Here is a 15,510-nt window from a genome sequence, read left to right on the forward strand (position 1 = left end):
ACAGCTAAAATTTTAGGTCACCCAAACCATCAGTTCCCAAGGACAAAAAAAGGTGGACTGTACCATTTAAGCTGCCTCTTGCTCTCCAAGACACAAACTACCATCAAAAACTCCTTCCTTCCTTCTCCCTGGCTGCTTTGGAATAAAGAATCTGTGGAATCTTACTCAAACCAACTGCTAAAGTAGGTCTTTTGGGGAGAGAGGAGAACACCCCTCAGGGTGTCCCCTTTCGCAGATTCAAGCACACTGCACATACACCAAGATCCACAACAAGCCTTTAAGCATGTTTATGCTATGCTAGGAATGGCTCTAAATCTCTTGTAATTCCAACTCTAAATAACACCTTTATCTCTGTTAAAAAGTGGAGCCCTCTCAGACGTACTGGAAATAAGATTCTCATGGCTTGTTAGAGGCAAAGATGGCTTCAGGATCATATTTTGTAGATATTGTTTTTTTAAAAATATGCAAAGATGAGCACAGATAAAAGATGCCATAGCCGGCAAGCCTTTATTCTTTATTCTATCAAGATCCTATAAAGGTAAGCCTTACAAATGTAGAGAAGTAGCGCTAGAAGAATTTAAATTTCTACTGCCTTTGAAAATTACCCAATTATGATGAGAAACAATCTACCTAAATAGATGCTTCATACAAACAACACCAACCCTCAGAAATTAAGGTTGTTGGAAGCCATTAAACTTATCTTCCAAAGATACCCTGCCTACCACGAGTGTGAGGTACTCCGCAGTATGCTGTTTCTCAAGCCCACATTTGGCATTCTAGCCTTTGCACTAGAAGGGGACACAGAGGGGCAGCTCTGTTTAAACTGGAGGCGACCCGCAGCCGCGGAGCCCAGCCCGAGCCGCACCGGGGCGAGCAGGGCGCCCCCGGCCCGCGCCGAGCGCTCCCGGCAGCGCCCCCTGCCCGCAGCCGGCGAGCGCGCCCGGCCGCTCAATCGAGCCCAGCCCCACCATTCATAAAATCGGGGGTCGGCAGCGCCGAGAGGAGACTGTGCCGTGCTGGAAACCCGGCCAATCTGAACGCCACTCTGTGTTTTTCAACCCTAAAATATATATACAGTTTCAGCTAAAATGGGCATGTTTGGTAATTACTGCTCCACAGAGGTCCCTTCCGTCCCACACTCTTAATTACGTTCGCTTTAATTAAGTATTTCTATCCATCCGCCGGCGGGGGGGGGGGGGGGGGTGGTGATGAATAATGTTAACACGCCCAAGTTAATCAACTTAGAAGGCAACAGTTGTCTCATGAGAAATGCCCTCGATAAATTACCATAAAGCACTAGGGAGACTCTTACGTTAAAGCGCTCTAGAAATCCTTGACTGTTTCTATGTATCGGCACTGATTTGCAATAGGTGTTTGCCTTAAAGATTTAAGGAAGAACTCGGCAACACTGCCTTTGCCTTCCCATTTCTAAATAAAGAAACGCCCACTCATGCCTTCTATATTTCACTCCAAGCCCTTGAAAACTTGCAGTATTTCCCCCGGTGGAAAACTCCCCAGATTTTCCCATGGAAATGAGACTCCCATGAAGCCTCCTTAAATGTTTCAGCTGCGATTGATTCGGTGCACTTTCTTCTCCCTGGCAGAGCAGGGAGGCAGAGGAAGCGCCCGCGGGCACTGCGTGGGCAGGCGCAGGCAGCCCGACCCCGCTGCCGCACGTGGACGAGCCAGTGTCCCCGGCAGGATCCCTGTCACGCGAGGCGGCCGCGCATCCCCGCGCCCGGGATGGCGGCTCCCGCGGAGCGGCGGTGAGCGGCGGCTCCGCCGATCCCCTGCCCGCCCGGGAAACTTCGGGAGGAGAACACGGGGAGAGCTCCCCCGCCGCCGCCCGGCTCTCGGACGGGGCCGCCCGCCGCCCCTCGGGGCGGGAAGCCAGGGCGCCCCGGGAGGAGCGGCAATGCGGGCGGGGAAAAGCCATGCGCTCCCGGCACGGCTCACACTGGCTGGCCCCACCGCGGCCCCGCAGGGTCTGCGAGCCGGCCCCCGTGATGGCCCCAGGCGCTTCTTAAGCGGAGCGGAGGGAGCGCGTTATGTCACCGGTTAGGTAACGGCGCGGGAGCCGCCGCAGTGACGGCACCGCTCCCCCTCCTCCTCCTCCGCCCCCTCCCGCCGCTGCCGGGGCGGCTGAGGTGAGGCGGCATTATTAACCCTTGTCGGGGCCGGCCTTCCCCCGCGGGCAGCGGATCCCCCGGGAGCGGGGCGGGCTTCCCCCGCCGCCCACCGGAGGCAGCGGGGCCGGTCCCGCCGGGAGGGCGGCCCCGAGCGCCCGCACTTCGGCGCGCCGTGCGGGCCGGCAGGGGGCGCTGCCGCGCCGCGGCGGGCGGGCGGGGGCGGACAGACGGGCGGACGGACGGAGGGCCCGGGGGCGCCGGCGCCCTGCAGCTGCTGCTCCGCGCCCACGCGCGAGGCCCGGCGTGCCAGGAGCACGTCCTATTCCCGGACACCGATCCCAGCACGCCCGCGGCACGGCGCACGATGCGACCAGCCCCATACTAAGCATGCACGATCCCGGAGCGCTGGGTCCGCGCTCCCGGCCAGCAGCCGGCACTGCCCGAGCGCCTGGCCTCCGACAGGAGCAGCGCGGAGCCACCAGCGCGCCCAGCCCGGGCCAAGCTGGGCTGAGGCCCTGCCGAGAGCATTCCCCGCATCCCCCGCTGCCGCCTGCCCACGGGTGTCCGCAGCCGGCCCGCACACAGGATCCACCCGCAGCAGAGAACTCGCCCTTAGCCCGCGGCCAGCAGCCCTGCGTGCTCCTGTCCCAAACACAGGGCACCAGGACACACGCCCGGCAGAGGGAAGGAGCTCCGGCCCAGCCCACAACACGCAAGGATTTCAGGTCCTGCTGAGCCCCGGCTCCATCAGGGAACACTGGCACAAGCACAGCGCTATTCACCTTGTCTTCAACATGCACCTTGTCCCTGACAAAGTGGAGACTTCAGCACTCCCCTATCAAGGTCCTCCACAAACTCTTTCCAAGGTCTTCATTGCAATCTCCCGAATGCCTTTTTCATTTACAGAGTCCACTCAAGCAAGTGGTGCCAGGACTCTTCAGCTTGTCCCAAGCAAGGAAGCTAGCAGCCATGGCTTGGAAAAAAAGGTAGCTCAGAGGAATTTTCAGCAACATCCCCTATCCACAGATGCAATGCTATAAAGGGAGAACAGCCTCCACCAATCGCCAGAATGCTCTGGAAAGCAGCATGCTCAATAGGTTGTACCCCTTTAGCTCCCTGTACTTTACATACCAGCCTGTATCCCTGACTTTAGATACCTCCTGCCCCATCTCTCCTCTACTTGCTGCTTTCCTTCATTTTTGACATCCCATTCTTGCAGCCCTCCTATCCCAACTTCTCAAGGACTCTTTGATTTAGAGAACTTTATAGGTTCCACAGTAGAAAAAGTTTTCACAACCTTAGTGCTTCCCCAACTCCTTTTTAAGTGGGACTGGGGGCCAGCAATTGAACTTCTCTCTCCAGTCCAAGAGCAAACCCTCCTTTAGAAGTCAGACACCAGAAAGAGCAATGGAGGTTCTTCTCACCACATCTGCATAGACTGATCTTGGCACCCACTGATCAGAACCAGAATGATAAAACAGCTTTATTATCCACAGGTCCTTCTACTCTCTCTTTAAAAAGATCCCTCAAAATTGAACAACGCTCCCCCCTGCCAATGGTACCTGTTCCAGCATTCCTGCTGCTCTCCCTGAGGTCCATAAACCTTTCTTAGCACACACAGGCACCAGGACACATGCACAGGACAAACACAGGCCAGCTGGGGCACAGCATAGCCTGATTAGAGGCCCAGCAGCACACTGCACATGCAAAGTGTCACAGCAGTGAATTTAGGCACACCATTCCTGCTGAAAGCAGCCAGTGTGGCTAGAGATAGTAGCTTCCATCTAAGGATACCTGAAGGAAGATAAGGAGAGGGAAAAAAAAACCCCAACTTTTTAAGAACAGGATCACTGCCCCAAGATTTAGGAATAACAGCAAACTTCAGACTGCAGAAAATCTACAGCTAGTAAGAATATCTGCATATAGTACCATATTGGGCATTCAAAGTTTTAACCAGCATCCCTTATTTACATGCATCCCATAGTACTAATTCCCCCAAAGTAAAGCTTGAAAATATAAACCAACTTCTACAGTAAAGGCTACTTTAAAACAATATGCATTTATTAAAAAAACGATATATTTTTACTCAAATCTGCTTCCTCACTAGGTAAAGAATTTGTGCTGAAAGTCAGTTTGAGGAGACTAATTCTAGGTTAGTGCACAAGAAACACAGCTTCAATCCAAAGCTTACTAACGATGACTGAAACAAGCCAGTCTACGCTGGAACATCACACATTTTTCTGAACAAATGCATTATTTTCAAATGTTGCCAAGGCAATGTTTTACATCAGAAATTCTACACTTTGATTTAACCACAACCAGCAACAGCAACCAAGTGACAAATCCAGCTGAGATGAGATGCTACCAAAATTCTGCCTAGCTGGCAGACTGAAAATCCACCTCTTTCATTTTACTAAAATTTCTTGGCTTACAAAGACTAACAAAGATTAACAGATTCCGACCTCACCATTTTCAAACACTGTAAAGCATCAAGAATTTGGTTACCAGAGGAAGAGTTTGAAACACAGCCAAGCACAACCTGTCTGTCCCCAAGGACAAGGTCACAGGAAGAACAATGCTATGAACTATTGAAGAAGGGATGACAAAGAGGTTTCTTTCTGAAAATTAATAACCCTAGCTATCAAACCAATACAACACCATTATCCTAGCCTTTGAAAAGGAAAGGAGCTAGTTAAAACCTGTTAGCAGGGACTTCCAAAATCATACTCTGCAACTCAAACAATCCTCTCAAACACACAAGAGGTACATGCCACCCATCTTGACCCACAAAGAACTGAGCAAAACAAGACTTTGGAACAGCCCATCAAGATGGGACCAAGCAACAGAACTAACAACAGGCTCCTGCAGTTTTAGGCTCAGTTTCAGCCAGCTCAGCTGCAGGGCATCACCCAGCAATCCATGCCTAGCTGCTTCCTCAGTATCTGATTGCCAACTGCTTTCCAGGCAGCTCAGGAAGGTGACCCAGCTGACTGACTGCAGCTGGTCCTGCTTGCAGAGTTAGAGGCCACACAAGGACCTCACCAGCAGCACCACCACACATGGACTGAGGGAATGTGAGGGAAGCACCAAGAGCTCCCAGCCAGCAACCAGAGCAGCCACAATTCTTCTGGCAGCAGCCTGGTCTCAGAGCAACTCAAGCTGACCACTGGACTCAGCTGTATCTTCAACATACAGTTCCATAATACTACCAAGTTTCCCTTTGTTCCACAGCACTGGAATTCACATGACCAAGCAGACTATGGAGCATAAATAGCCCCAAGGGACTAATTTTCTGCAGGGCACACTCCTTAAGCAGATCACCACACAAACAGACCAACCTCTGTGCCAGCATAAGGAAGAAAGAAGCAAGGCAAGAGCTCTCCATCCACTTTCTCTCTCCACACCAAACTTTTACATCAGAAAGCCATGATGTAAAACACACTCACTCTTGTGAACAAAGGCATCTCATTTATAAGCTGACAACATGTGAGAGTGTCAGCAAACCGATTCCAGTGCAAAGGAACATGAACAAGGCTCTGGAGGTTAGAGTGAACACCCAAGGAGAAGAACTACGGCACCAAATGGAGGGTTCTAGATCAAAATCTAGGAACAAACACCAAGTTGAGGAGCCCCAGAAGGTTTGCCATAGACCTGGGTCTACCTGGATGAGAAGACTGAGGTAAAGAGTTTGTATCAGGACAGGTAAGTTGCCTTTAAGCACACCTCTGTGAGTTGACAGGAGTACACATCCCTTTCTGCCATGCCATACCAACACTGGGTTGGACGTGCAGGACAACTGAGGGTAGGAATGAACTGCAAGACATCCTAACTCTAATCCCTTGTTCAACTACAGGCAGGGTAGCAGCTTCTTCCAGCAGCACAGTGATCCTTTACTGCCCTATCCTTGATGCTTCTCCCTCCTGTTAGAGAGCTGACTCGTGAGCAACACTGAATCCACACTCTGGGGATGGAGAGCCCTTTGGCAGATGGGACTGAGACAGCAGGAATACTGGGCATATACACCTCTTTCAAGAAAAAAATATTTATGCAAAATAATAGAGAATAACAAGTTTATAGATTAAGCACCTTTGCTGGCAGGATAAGAATCCTGGGGAAGGGAGCAAAGGGGCACAAAGCCTAGGGGAAACCAGTCTTCCAGAGCTTCAGAACAATGGAAAAGTTTTGGAGAAACAGATCAGCCAGTCACAGAGGAATGTGAAAGCAGGACTTGCTGGAATAAGGAGCCATTGATGAAGCAGAGTGTGGGGAAGCAGCATGCAAGCATAAGCAAGTGTTGGTTGGGTAGCAGCAGCTACAGAAATGGAAAGCACAAGGCAGAGAAATATTTCTATATCTATATGTATCCTCACACACATCTGCAAACCTCTCCATGTAAAGGCAGGGACCAGATACCTTGTAAGGAGACCAGACTCTTTGGTGCCTGCACAACAGTTTCCTCCCATCAGCAACAAAAACCTTTGTCCCATTGAGCTTACCACCTCCCATTCCCCTTCTCTCACTACAGCTTTTCTGCCTCTGTGCTTCTGTGGTAGCCTTCTAACATACATGAAAATCCTGTGGAAAAATTGCTGTGATTAACAGCCCTAGAACTGAGCTCTTCAAGTCTGCTCTTCTTTGTCTAGTAAGTACAGAGCTCTTCAAGAAGTGGAAACACAGCTGTCCCTCTGCATGACTGATGGAATACACCCCTCTGGAACACGTGGCTCACAATTGCTTAAGAGGACAAAATAGAAGGGAGGTGTAAAAAACAGAAAAAACCAAACATCCAACCAAAACCAAATCTGTACAGTCAACCAGACAGTAAATTCTGCATATACACACACCATGCCTGCAGCTGTCTTCCACAATTGACAGACAACTGAATCATGAGAGAAACACGAGAGAACCCTCAGGAGAGAAAGAAGCAGGAAGGGTAACAAAAATGGCAAAAGGAGTAGAAGAAACAATGGAACAGGCACCATTTTCCCTGAGGCCCAGCTTCTGGACATCTTAACTCCAGTTTTAAGAACTACTAAACAAGAGGTTTCTTTCAAAACCTACAACAAAACCTCAGGCTTTTAGGTGTCACCATCTGCTGCTGAGGGCAATAGAGTGAATTAGCAGCTCAGCAGGAAATTCTGTATATAGCTCTCTTCCCATGTTAGCTGGAGATGCCTAAATTGTGGAACAGGATTTCAGCACTGCTAATGACTCACCAAGTGGGTGATGGTGCACTGCTCTAGACATTATTTCCAGGAATCAAGGAACTTTCACAGATTTGAAAAACAATATATTATTTTAAGGTTAAATCAGGAGTCAAAAAATAGCAGATTTAAGGTAGAATTCTTCTGTGCAATTAAATGTAATACAGGGAAAGGAACCTGAATTGCCCTAATTCTAGCATTTTCAGATATTAATGTACTCAATCTGAAAAATCTTTGGCTTTTCTCTAAGCACCCACGTTTCCCAAAACTAATCAGTAAGTGAGCACCAGAAGTCATCTGAAGCAAGAAGTAGCAACTTAGGTAAGCGATGAAACCGTGCAAGCCCAACAGATGGGTGTTTTACCTACTAGTTACAGAGTTTATCCCACATTTTTGTTCATATACAGGCCTAAAGAATCACATGATATTACTCTAGATTACATCCTTGTGTAAATTCTCTGGTTTTAAGTAACTAGTTTCCATTACAAGTATTCCTACTTTAAAACACACAGAAGACTGGGAGAATGGGCTAGCTTAAAATAAGACACCTATTCATCTCCAGGCTAATAAATTGTCAAGCATTTCCCTCTCAGGCTGTTTATCAGAGATGGGTATTCTTTTCACCTTAATGCAAACATCTGTCCTCCACTCACCATTAGCTGGTTTTTTTGGGGGTTTTTTGCAGGTGGGAAAACCATACTAAAGCATTTAACCTGCCTCCATAGATATCTCTGTGCTCCTGCAGATAAACAGGGCAAAGCCCATTCATATTCTGAATCAAATTGCAGAGCTGTAGATTATGAGGCTGGTTGATGATGCTGAGGCTGCTGATGTCCACTCATGCCACATTTAGTGTGCTGGCATGAGGCAGAAGGGAGGGCTGAAGTCCATCAGATCAGCTAGGACACAGCAGAACTGGGACTCTGCACATCTGGGCTCTGAGCAGTTGCTCTCCCTCTCCTTTTCTGACCAGAGAGTGTAAAAAGGAGCACATAATGCACTAAGTGTTGAGCAATCCTACTAAGTGGAGATTTTAAACTGTCAGCAACATCATGTGCAAATGAAGACACCTGAAAGAAATAAGCAGGCACCAGAAAGAGAAAAATTGTAGAAAACAGCAGAGTATGGTTCATTACTTTATGCTGTCTAGGAAGCAGGACTGATCTTAGAGTATGTTAATAGCAGTAGCCTATGTAAAAAATATTAGAGAGCCTCCCTGACTCACCAAGAGTTGCAAGGCCTCTGAAGGATTTACAGCCCCCTCAAACACCACACAGCATGAGCTGCCAAGTCTAGAGGAGCAGGGTCAGAGATCCCACTTCTCCTGGACTGCTCTGGAAGTTTGTTCAGCCCCACACAGCACAGGCTGAAGGGATATGCTGACAGAAGTGTTTTAAATTACAAGCTATGAGTAGGACTGATGACTGAAGGCAGCTAAAATTTTGGAAGAGAAAATTTAGGATGGATACTTGGAAATATTACATGGCAAGTAGGAAAAGAAAAAGCCATATACATTGGAGCACAGTACTCCTGAGAAGTACAGACAGGATTAGGACACTTGACACTTGCATCAGACTGTTCTCTGAGCCACTCTTCAGTGCAGTAACTCTTCAGAAGCAGTTTGCAAATAACCATACAAAAAACAAAACATGCCCTGAGTTCAGTCTGCACATTTCACTTAAGCTGTCACGATCACAAGTTAGTTTACAAGCTGGCATATTTTCACATATTCTTAACATCACTTTTCAGGTTAACAAGTGCCCTGCTTTATTTCATACAAGGGCAGCATCCAGAATTGAGAACAAGGCCAGAAAACCTTCACCATGGACCTGAAAGGCTGAAGATGACAAAACCCTGAATGAGTGATACAGCTGAAGAACTAAAGACAAGCAGAAGCCCCCCCCAAAGCTCTGCACACACCAGCCAAGCCCTCCTGCGCAGGGAAAATGAAATGGGAGCCAGGCAGAGCCTCTCCCCTCCCATCCCGCAGGGAGAGCAACGCCCAGAGAGGCTGAAACTCCCTTCTGCTCCACCTCCCTACCAACTCCACCCCATCACACATTGCTCCAGGGGGCCGCTGAAATCTGCAGCAGTGACTTGGGACACCGTCTCTCAGCTGTTTATCACTGCACATTGTGAAACACATGCAAAGCAAGACTGCACTTGTCTGTGCACACGGGACTGAAACTTGCTTGCAAAAAACTAAGAAGCTTTAAGGCAACAATTATTTCACTTGATGCTAAGGAGTTTGAAAAACGACACTGACTGTGTCGTTAGCACCCGATCAGCAGTCAATGTCCTCTGTATGGAGTTCTTAAATTGTAACTAAAATATTTCACCATCTGACTTATTAAGGATACCTCAAGAACTTTATAAGGATTAGGGTCTATTTCATAAGACACCATTTCTAGGGACTGCAGAAAGCATAACCTTACAGATGGAATCTAACTCAAATCATTTAAAAGCACAAAATCCAGCTAGTCCACTTCTTAGACTTCTTCCTCTGAATATAAGCATCACATCTTATTAATTTAATAATATTATTTATAAGGTCTGATGTATAGAGCTTGTTATTATCTCAACTTACTAGCCAACAAGAGTTTGGGAATTGCCCCTGTATTCTCAGTTTTTGAAAGACCTGCCTGTACAGACACAAAGACTCCACTGCTCATGTACCCAGTTACATACATTTTTCATGCTTCCCTCAGTGGCCCTGATGCACAAGTTGCTATTTTTAGATGCTGGATATGTAAGGCCCTTATTAAGTAAAAGAAGCCAGCAAGAAGGCAGAGAGGGTCACCCAGCTTTCTACTGCTCAAAGTTTTTGTTAAATATTTACACAGGGAAAGAATGGTTAAAGACTGAATAAAATCAAAATCAAATTACACACAGTTAGAGGCAGTTGAGAGCACCATCCTGATTAACGACCTCTCACAAATTCTTTTTTAAGAAACCTAGAGCAAATTGCCCACATTTAGTTAATTTTGCACGTTAGTGAATAAACTCCAAGAAGCCTAATTAAGGCAAGCTCATCTTCACAAACCTTTGTTGGCCCAAATACAACTGTACAGCTGTATTCACCACATGAGAAAGCATCATCACTAGCAGATATCTTGTAACCACTAAATGTACAATTATTCAACCATGACTCTATCAAAGGCATTGAAGATAGAGGAGAAGTGGATGCTTTTCTAAGACACTGTGAGGCTTGAAAGAAAGCAGGACTTCTCTTCAAGTGTCATATGGCAAATCACATAATCAAAATAATTTTGTTTCCAGTTAACACATTGCTTCAGCTACAGAAAATTGGGGGGAAAATCCCCACATTTATCATCAAAATATTTGCAATGTTGAGACAGGAGAAAAAGAAACAAAAAGTTTAAGTACCCACACAACCAAGATGTTAGATGCTTTAGAGCACCAGATCAATCCAATTTGCACTGCCCGTGGGTTTTGAACATACAGAGTTGATTATCTGCATACACTGAACTGCTCAGATTACACAGCTGACCCTGCTCCAAGCAGCAGGTTGGACTGCAAGCCTCCTGAGCTCCCTCCCAGCCTAAATCACCATAGGATTTTGAATTCATTTCACCAAGTTACTGAAGGGAAGGAGAAGAATGATTTCATTTTTTCCTGCAAAAGAGGCGGCTTCCTAAAATAGGAGACACGGCAACTCTCCAAATGGGAGCTGTAACAGCAGCAGGCAGTTCCCTGCTCCAGACACTCTGTACTCCAGAATACACCCAATCTCCAATGGCAGAGAAGCAAGGTGGCTGCCTGCCACTACCATCAATGGGAGAAGAACAGGACTCTCATCCAACCTAAGGAAATACAACTATGGATCACAACAATCAGCACTACCAACAGATCTGTCTGCCTAGAGGGAGGCAGGGGAACAACCACATCTTTGCTGTATTCTTGGTGAATTCAGAATGACTCCTTAGCACTCTGGTCCTGTTGAGTCTGTCATTCATTTAGCTACGTTGTTTTTAAATCAAAGGAACTGTTATTTTTTTCCTCTTTTACCAACTTGTGAAGCACATTAAAGGTAGAACATTCAACCCAGGAGTTTTCACTGTATAGTCTCTCAAGATGCACCCAGAAACCTCACGTTTGAGACATCCACCCAACTTCCATACTGTACTTAACAGTAGAGTAGCAAAAAACCAAGCCAGAGGCTTGTTATACAGAGAGAAAAACCAGAACAGCTGCATACAGACCTTCACACATAATTGTGACTGTAGAAAAACTAACTTTTTGTCAAAAGAGGTCCTATTTCAAGTAGTACAAACCTAGTTTTTCCAGAGTACATTACCAGTTCACATAGTGGTTCCTCCTCCTCACATCCCCTCTTTTTAAATACCGGTAAGTTAGACCAAGCATAGACAGAAGCAATTGCATATATGCATCTGAAGAAACCTCTAAGAAAACAAGGAAAAAATTTGCAACCCAATTTCAAATGTACAGAAGAGTTAATGGGCAGTAAGAAGTCCTTCCAAAAGGACTTGTGTTTTAGGGTTTTTATAAAGTTGTTCTCTAGTTGTGCACTAGAAAGAATACATTGACACATTAACTACAGCAGACAATTAGCATCAAAACCACTGTTTTTTAAAATATCAGAAAAAAAGGAAATGCACTTCTTCCTACTGTATTACTTAGTAATTTGCTAATCAAGGTGACCCAACATATCTGCAGCTGTGCCTCCATCTTCCTTTCCATGACAGAAAACAGAGAGCCTGCCCAGCCACAACACACTTCAAGGCAAACCACCCCAGTGCCCATTCAGACTAAGACAACCTCTCTTCATTTCAGCTGGAGACTACAGCAGCTGTCCCAATAAAGCAGCACCTCACCTGCATCAGCTGCACAGAGGACACACAACAGCTAGCTCATGATGGCCACATGTCTTCCTACAGTGACAGCAGGCTTCATCACCTCATTTCTCCATTCTCCTTGATACTGCAGCAATGCCCCCACTTCAGAGCAGAGCAATACACACAGAATTTAGCTGTGCTGCCAGTGCTCCTCTTCCTCCCTGCCTTGAATATCACAATCCTGGCAGAGAAAGAACAACTTCTGTGAGCAGCCATTGGCCACATACAGTGGCCCACTGCTGCCTGCACTTGCTCGAGACAGTGACAGAACTGCACTTCTCTGGACGTTTGAGGATGTGACTGTGGAAAGATCTGCTGTTTACAGTTTGTAGTTCCAGCTGATAAGCTGGCATTTGGCTCAGGCGCTGCAGACCTCCATGTTTGAAACAATGCAAAACAAGCTCAATGGGCCACCAAGATTTCTGTGATGCACCACAAGTCAGCAGGCAACTGATAATGCAGTAATATATTCAAAACCAATATTAGAAAGTCAAAGAAGGTTTGGGTGTCCTGTGCCAGCCATATCTTTAACAGGCATAACGTTTCTCCAGCTGTAAGGAAGACCTGGGCCTTAGTTATTTGTATGTCAAGCTGTTACCTATCCAAGGCACGGCTGCTGCACTTCAAGCCTGTAAACACAGGACTCATGACATGCTCTGGCATTATGAATGCTGTGAGTAGCAGTGCTGCTTTACTTGTCTCACACAAGCAGACATTCAACTACCCAGGCATGTGCTCACATACAAGTTCTGTGCTGGCTGCAGAGGTTATGGGGGAGCACAGTGATAAGCCCAGCAATCAACCTGCAGAGCTGCTCTGCCTAAAGGTCTGGCACCTGGAAGCAGCTGCAGCAGCTGAGCACCTGATGTCCTCCTACTCCCCTTGAGGAAAGGAAATACCTTTTGCAGCCTTTTAAAGTGTCATCTCACCTTAAACTCACACCCCTTACACGCTACAACTATTTTTGTGGCCCATCTTATCAATTCCCAATCAAGCACAAAACTTGCCTTTTCCAATAACTTTTCCAATAATGGAGTCGAAAATTCCCTTGGCCTGATCTGTTACACCAGCAGAGAAGCCCTTTCTATCATCTCATCATTACTTAAAGGCAGCGGCAGACTCGGATGGAAGAAACTGTCTTTTTCCAGCGCGGCTCCCGTAACCAGGAATCGAAGTAGTGAGAAAAGTTAGAGCAGCGTAGCACTGCAATTACCCCGGTAATAGCCTCTGCTGTACTTCCACAGCGCTCCTGTATTTCAGGGATGCCAGCCAAATGCTGCCGCCACCCCCTCCCGGCCACCGCTACTGTCACCCCCTCCACAGGGAGGGCCACTCGTGCTTCAGCCCCTTCCCGAGCGCGGCCCGGGACCGAGGAGGGGCCGAGCTGCAGGAGCAGACAGAGTCGGCGTAAGTTTCGCGCCGCTCCGCCGCTCTCCCGCCGCTCTCGGCGGGGCTCTTCCCTCGCCCTCCGGCACAGCCCTTCTCCCTGGGCACCCGCGGCTGCCGCCGCTCGCCCGCGGGGCTCCCGGTGCCGGGCAGGGGCCGCGCGGCCTCCGCTGCGCCGGGAGCGGCCGCTCCTCCGGGGGCGGCGGGGACGGGGCGGGCCTGACGTCAGCGATGAGGCGCGAGGCCGGCGCGGAGGGGGCGGCGCGCACCGACCGGCCGCGCTGCGAACTGCGGAGCGGCCCCGGAGCCGCGCTGCGCGCCCCGCCGCCCTGGAGACACCAAGTTCACACACGCCGTGCCCGCCCGCCCGCAAGTCCCAACAATCGGCGCTTCTCTCAGGACCGACCCGACCGGCGTGCTCTGGTCCCGCACGTTTCCTGGGGAGCTTGAGAGCGGCTCCCGGTTAGTCAGGGGCACACTCGGCAGAGCAGCGGAACCCGCCGGTCCCTCAGACGCTGGCCCAGACCAGCCCGCCCCGGACCCGGCTGTCGCCCCACGGGCGCTCCGCCAGATCGCCCCGGTCCCTCTGAAGGCCCGTCCCCGCTGCCCGCGTCCCCCTCCCCGCCAGGCCGAGGTCGCTCCCCAGCGAGGTCCCTGCCCCGGCCCAGGAGTCACCAGAGAAAGAGCCGCGGCGGGGGCGGCCGGGACGCGCACTCACCTGCCCAGGCGCCCAGCGCCGGCCCCACGGCGGCGGCGCCGCTACCCAGCACCCAGACGCGGAGCCCGGCCAGCAGGCGGTACGAGGCGAGCGCCGCCGCGTACAGAGCGCCCAGCGCGCCCACCCAGTAGAAGAGGCCGGCGGCCGGGAGCGCGGCAGGAGCCACCATGCTGCGGAGGCTGCAGCGGCCGGACTGAGCCCTCCCGGCCACCGCCGCCCCGCAACCGTCACGGCGCCCGCCCCCGCCCCGCCGCGATTGGCGGAGGGACCTCTCAGCCACCGGGTAACCCGGCAACGCGGCCGGGCCCGCCCGCCCTGGGGCCGCCCGGCCCCGCCGCGCCGGGAAGGGGGGGGGCAGGCAGCGAGCGGCCACACGCCCCCGTACTACTTGCGGCCTGCGCCCCACGTGGTCGGCACCGCTCTCTTGTCGCCATTGGCCAGTGAGCATGGCCGTCACCCGGCCGCCGCACTTCGATTGGCCCCGCCGCCCAGGAACCCCGCAGGACTGGTGGAAGACGGAGCCTCCGCTCCCGCCCCCACTGACGTCATATGAGCCCATTCATAAAATGCTCAGGCTCCGCCTCGCACTCGAATATGTCCCTCGGTTCCCCTCCCCCAGCCCCGCACTGCGCTCGCCCACGGAGCCGCGCCGCGATCGCCACGGCACGGCACGGCACGGCACGGCACGGCACGGCACGGGTCTGCAGAGAAAGGGAACCCGCCCCGGGGAAAGTCCGTCCCGGGAAAAGAGGGGCTGAGCACCACAGCCCAGCTGCCACTGCACCCCACGCACCGCGGGGCTGGCAGCGCCGTCCCGTCCGGCCGGCCTCGATCTGTCTTTCCCGACAAGATCCAGGGGCAACGGAGGCTTCCGAAATATTTCCCGTGAGCTGCCCACTTGTTGTGCCATGCCTGGACTTGCTCTGCCCCGTCGCCCTTCACTTGCCCGCTTGACACGACTCTCCTAGAGCCCCTCACACGATGGGGTAGGAACGCCTGGACCTGGAAGGAGTGGAGGAGACGCCTCTGAAATGACACACACACCCCAGCAGTGGCTCTTGCCGTGGTGGTGAAGGGCACAAAGCTCCGCTGCCTTCTGTCCCGCCTCCCACCACTTGCCAGGGCCATGGCACCCGCACCTCACTTACGGCCCGGGTTTTTCCCTCCCTCCCAGGAGGGAGCCTGGGGCAATGGAG

At 50.5% G+C, this 15,510-nt stretch overlaps 1 protein-coding gene across 1 annotated transcript in view; it reads right to left on the reverse strand.

Annotated features, from left to right (window-relative positions):
• Positions 1 to 14,748, reverse strand: part of HSD17B12 (hydroxysteroid 17-beta dehydrogenase 12) — an 82,323-nt gene extending 67,575 nt beyond the window's left edge. Inside the window, 3 exon segments of the mRNA XM_058027262.1 lie at positions 14,315 to 14,488; positions 14,491 to 14,644; positions 14,647 to 14,748. Coding sequence (XP_057883245.1) covers positions 14,315 to 14,488; positions 14,491 to 14,644; positions 14,647 to 14,748 — 430 coding nt within the window.
• Positions 14,749 to 15,510: the final 762 nt, after the last annotated feature.

Source organism: Melospiza georgiana, chromosome 6, assembly GCF_028018845.1.
Source record: "Melospiza georgiana isolate bMelGeo1 chromosome 6, bMelGeo1.pri, whole genome shotgun sequence".
NCBI lineage: Eukaryota > Metazoa > Chordata > Aves > Passeriformes > Passerellidae > Melospiza > Melospiza georgiana.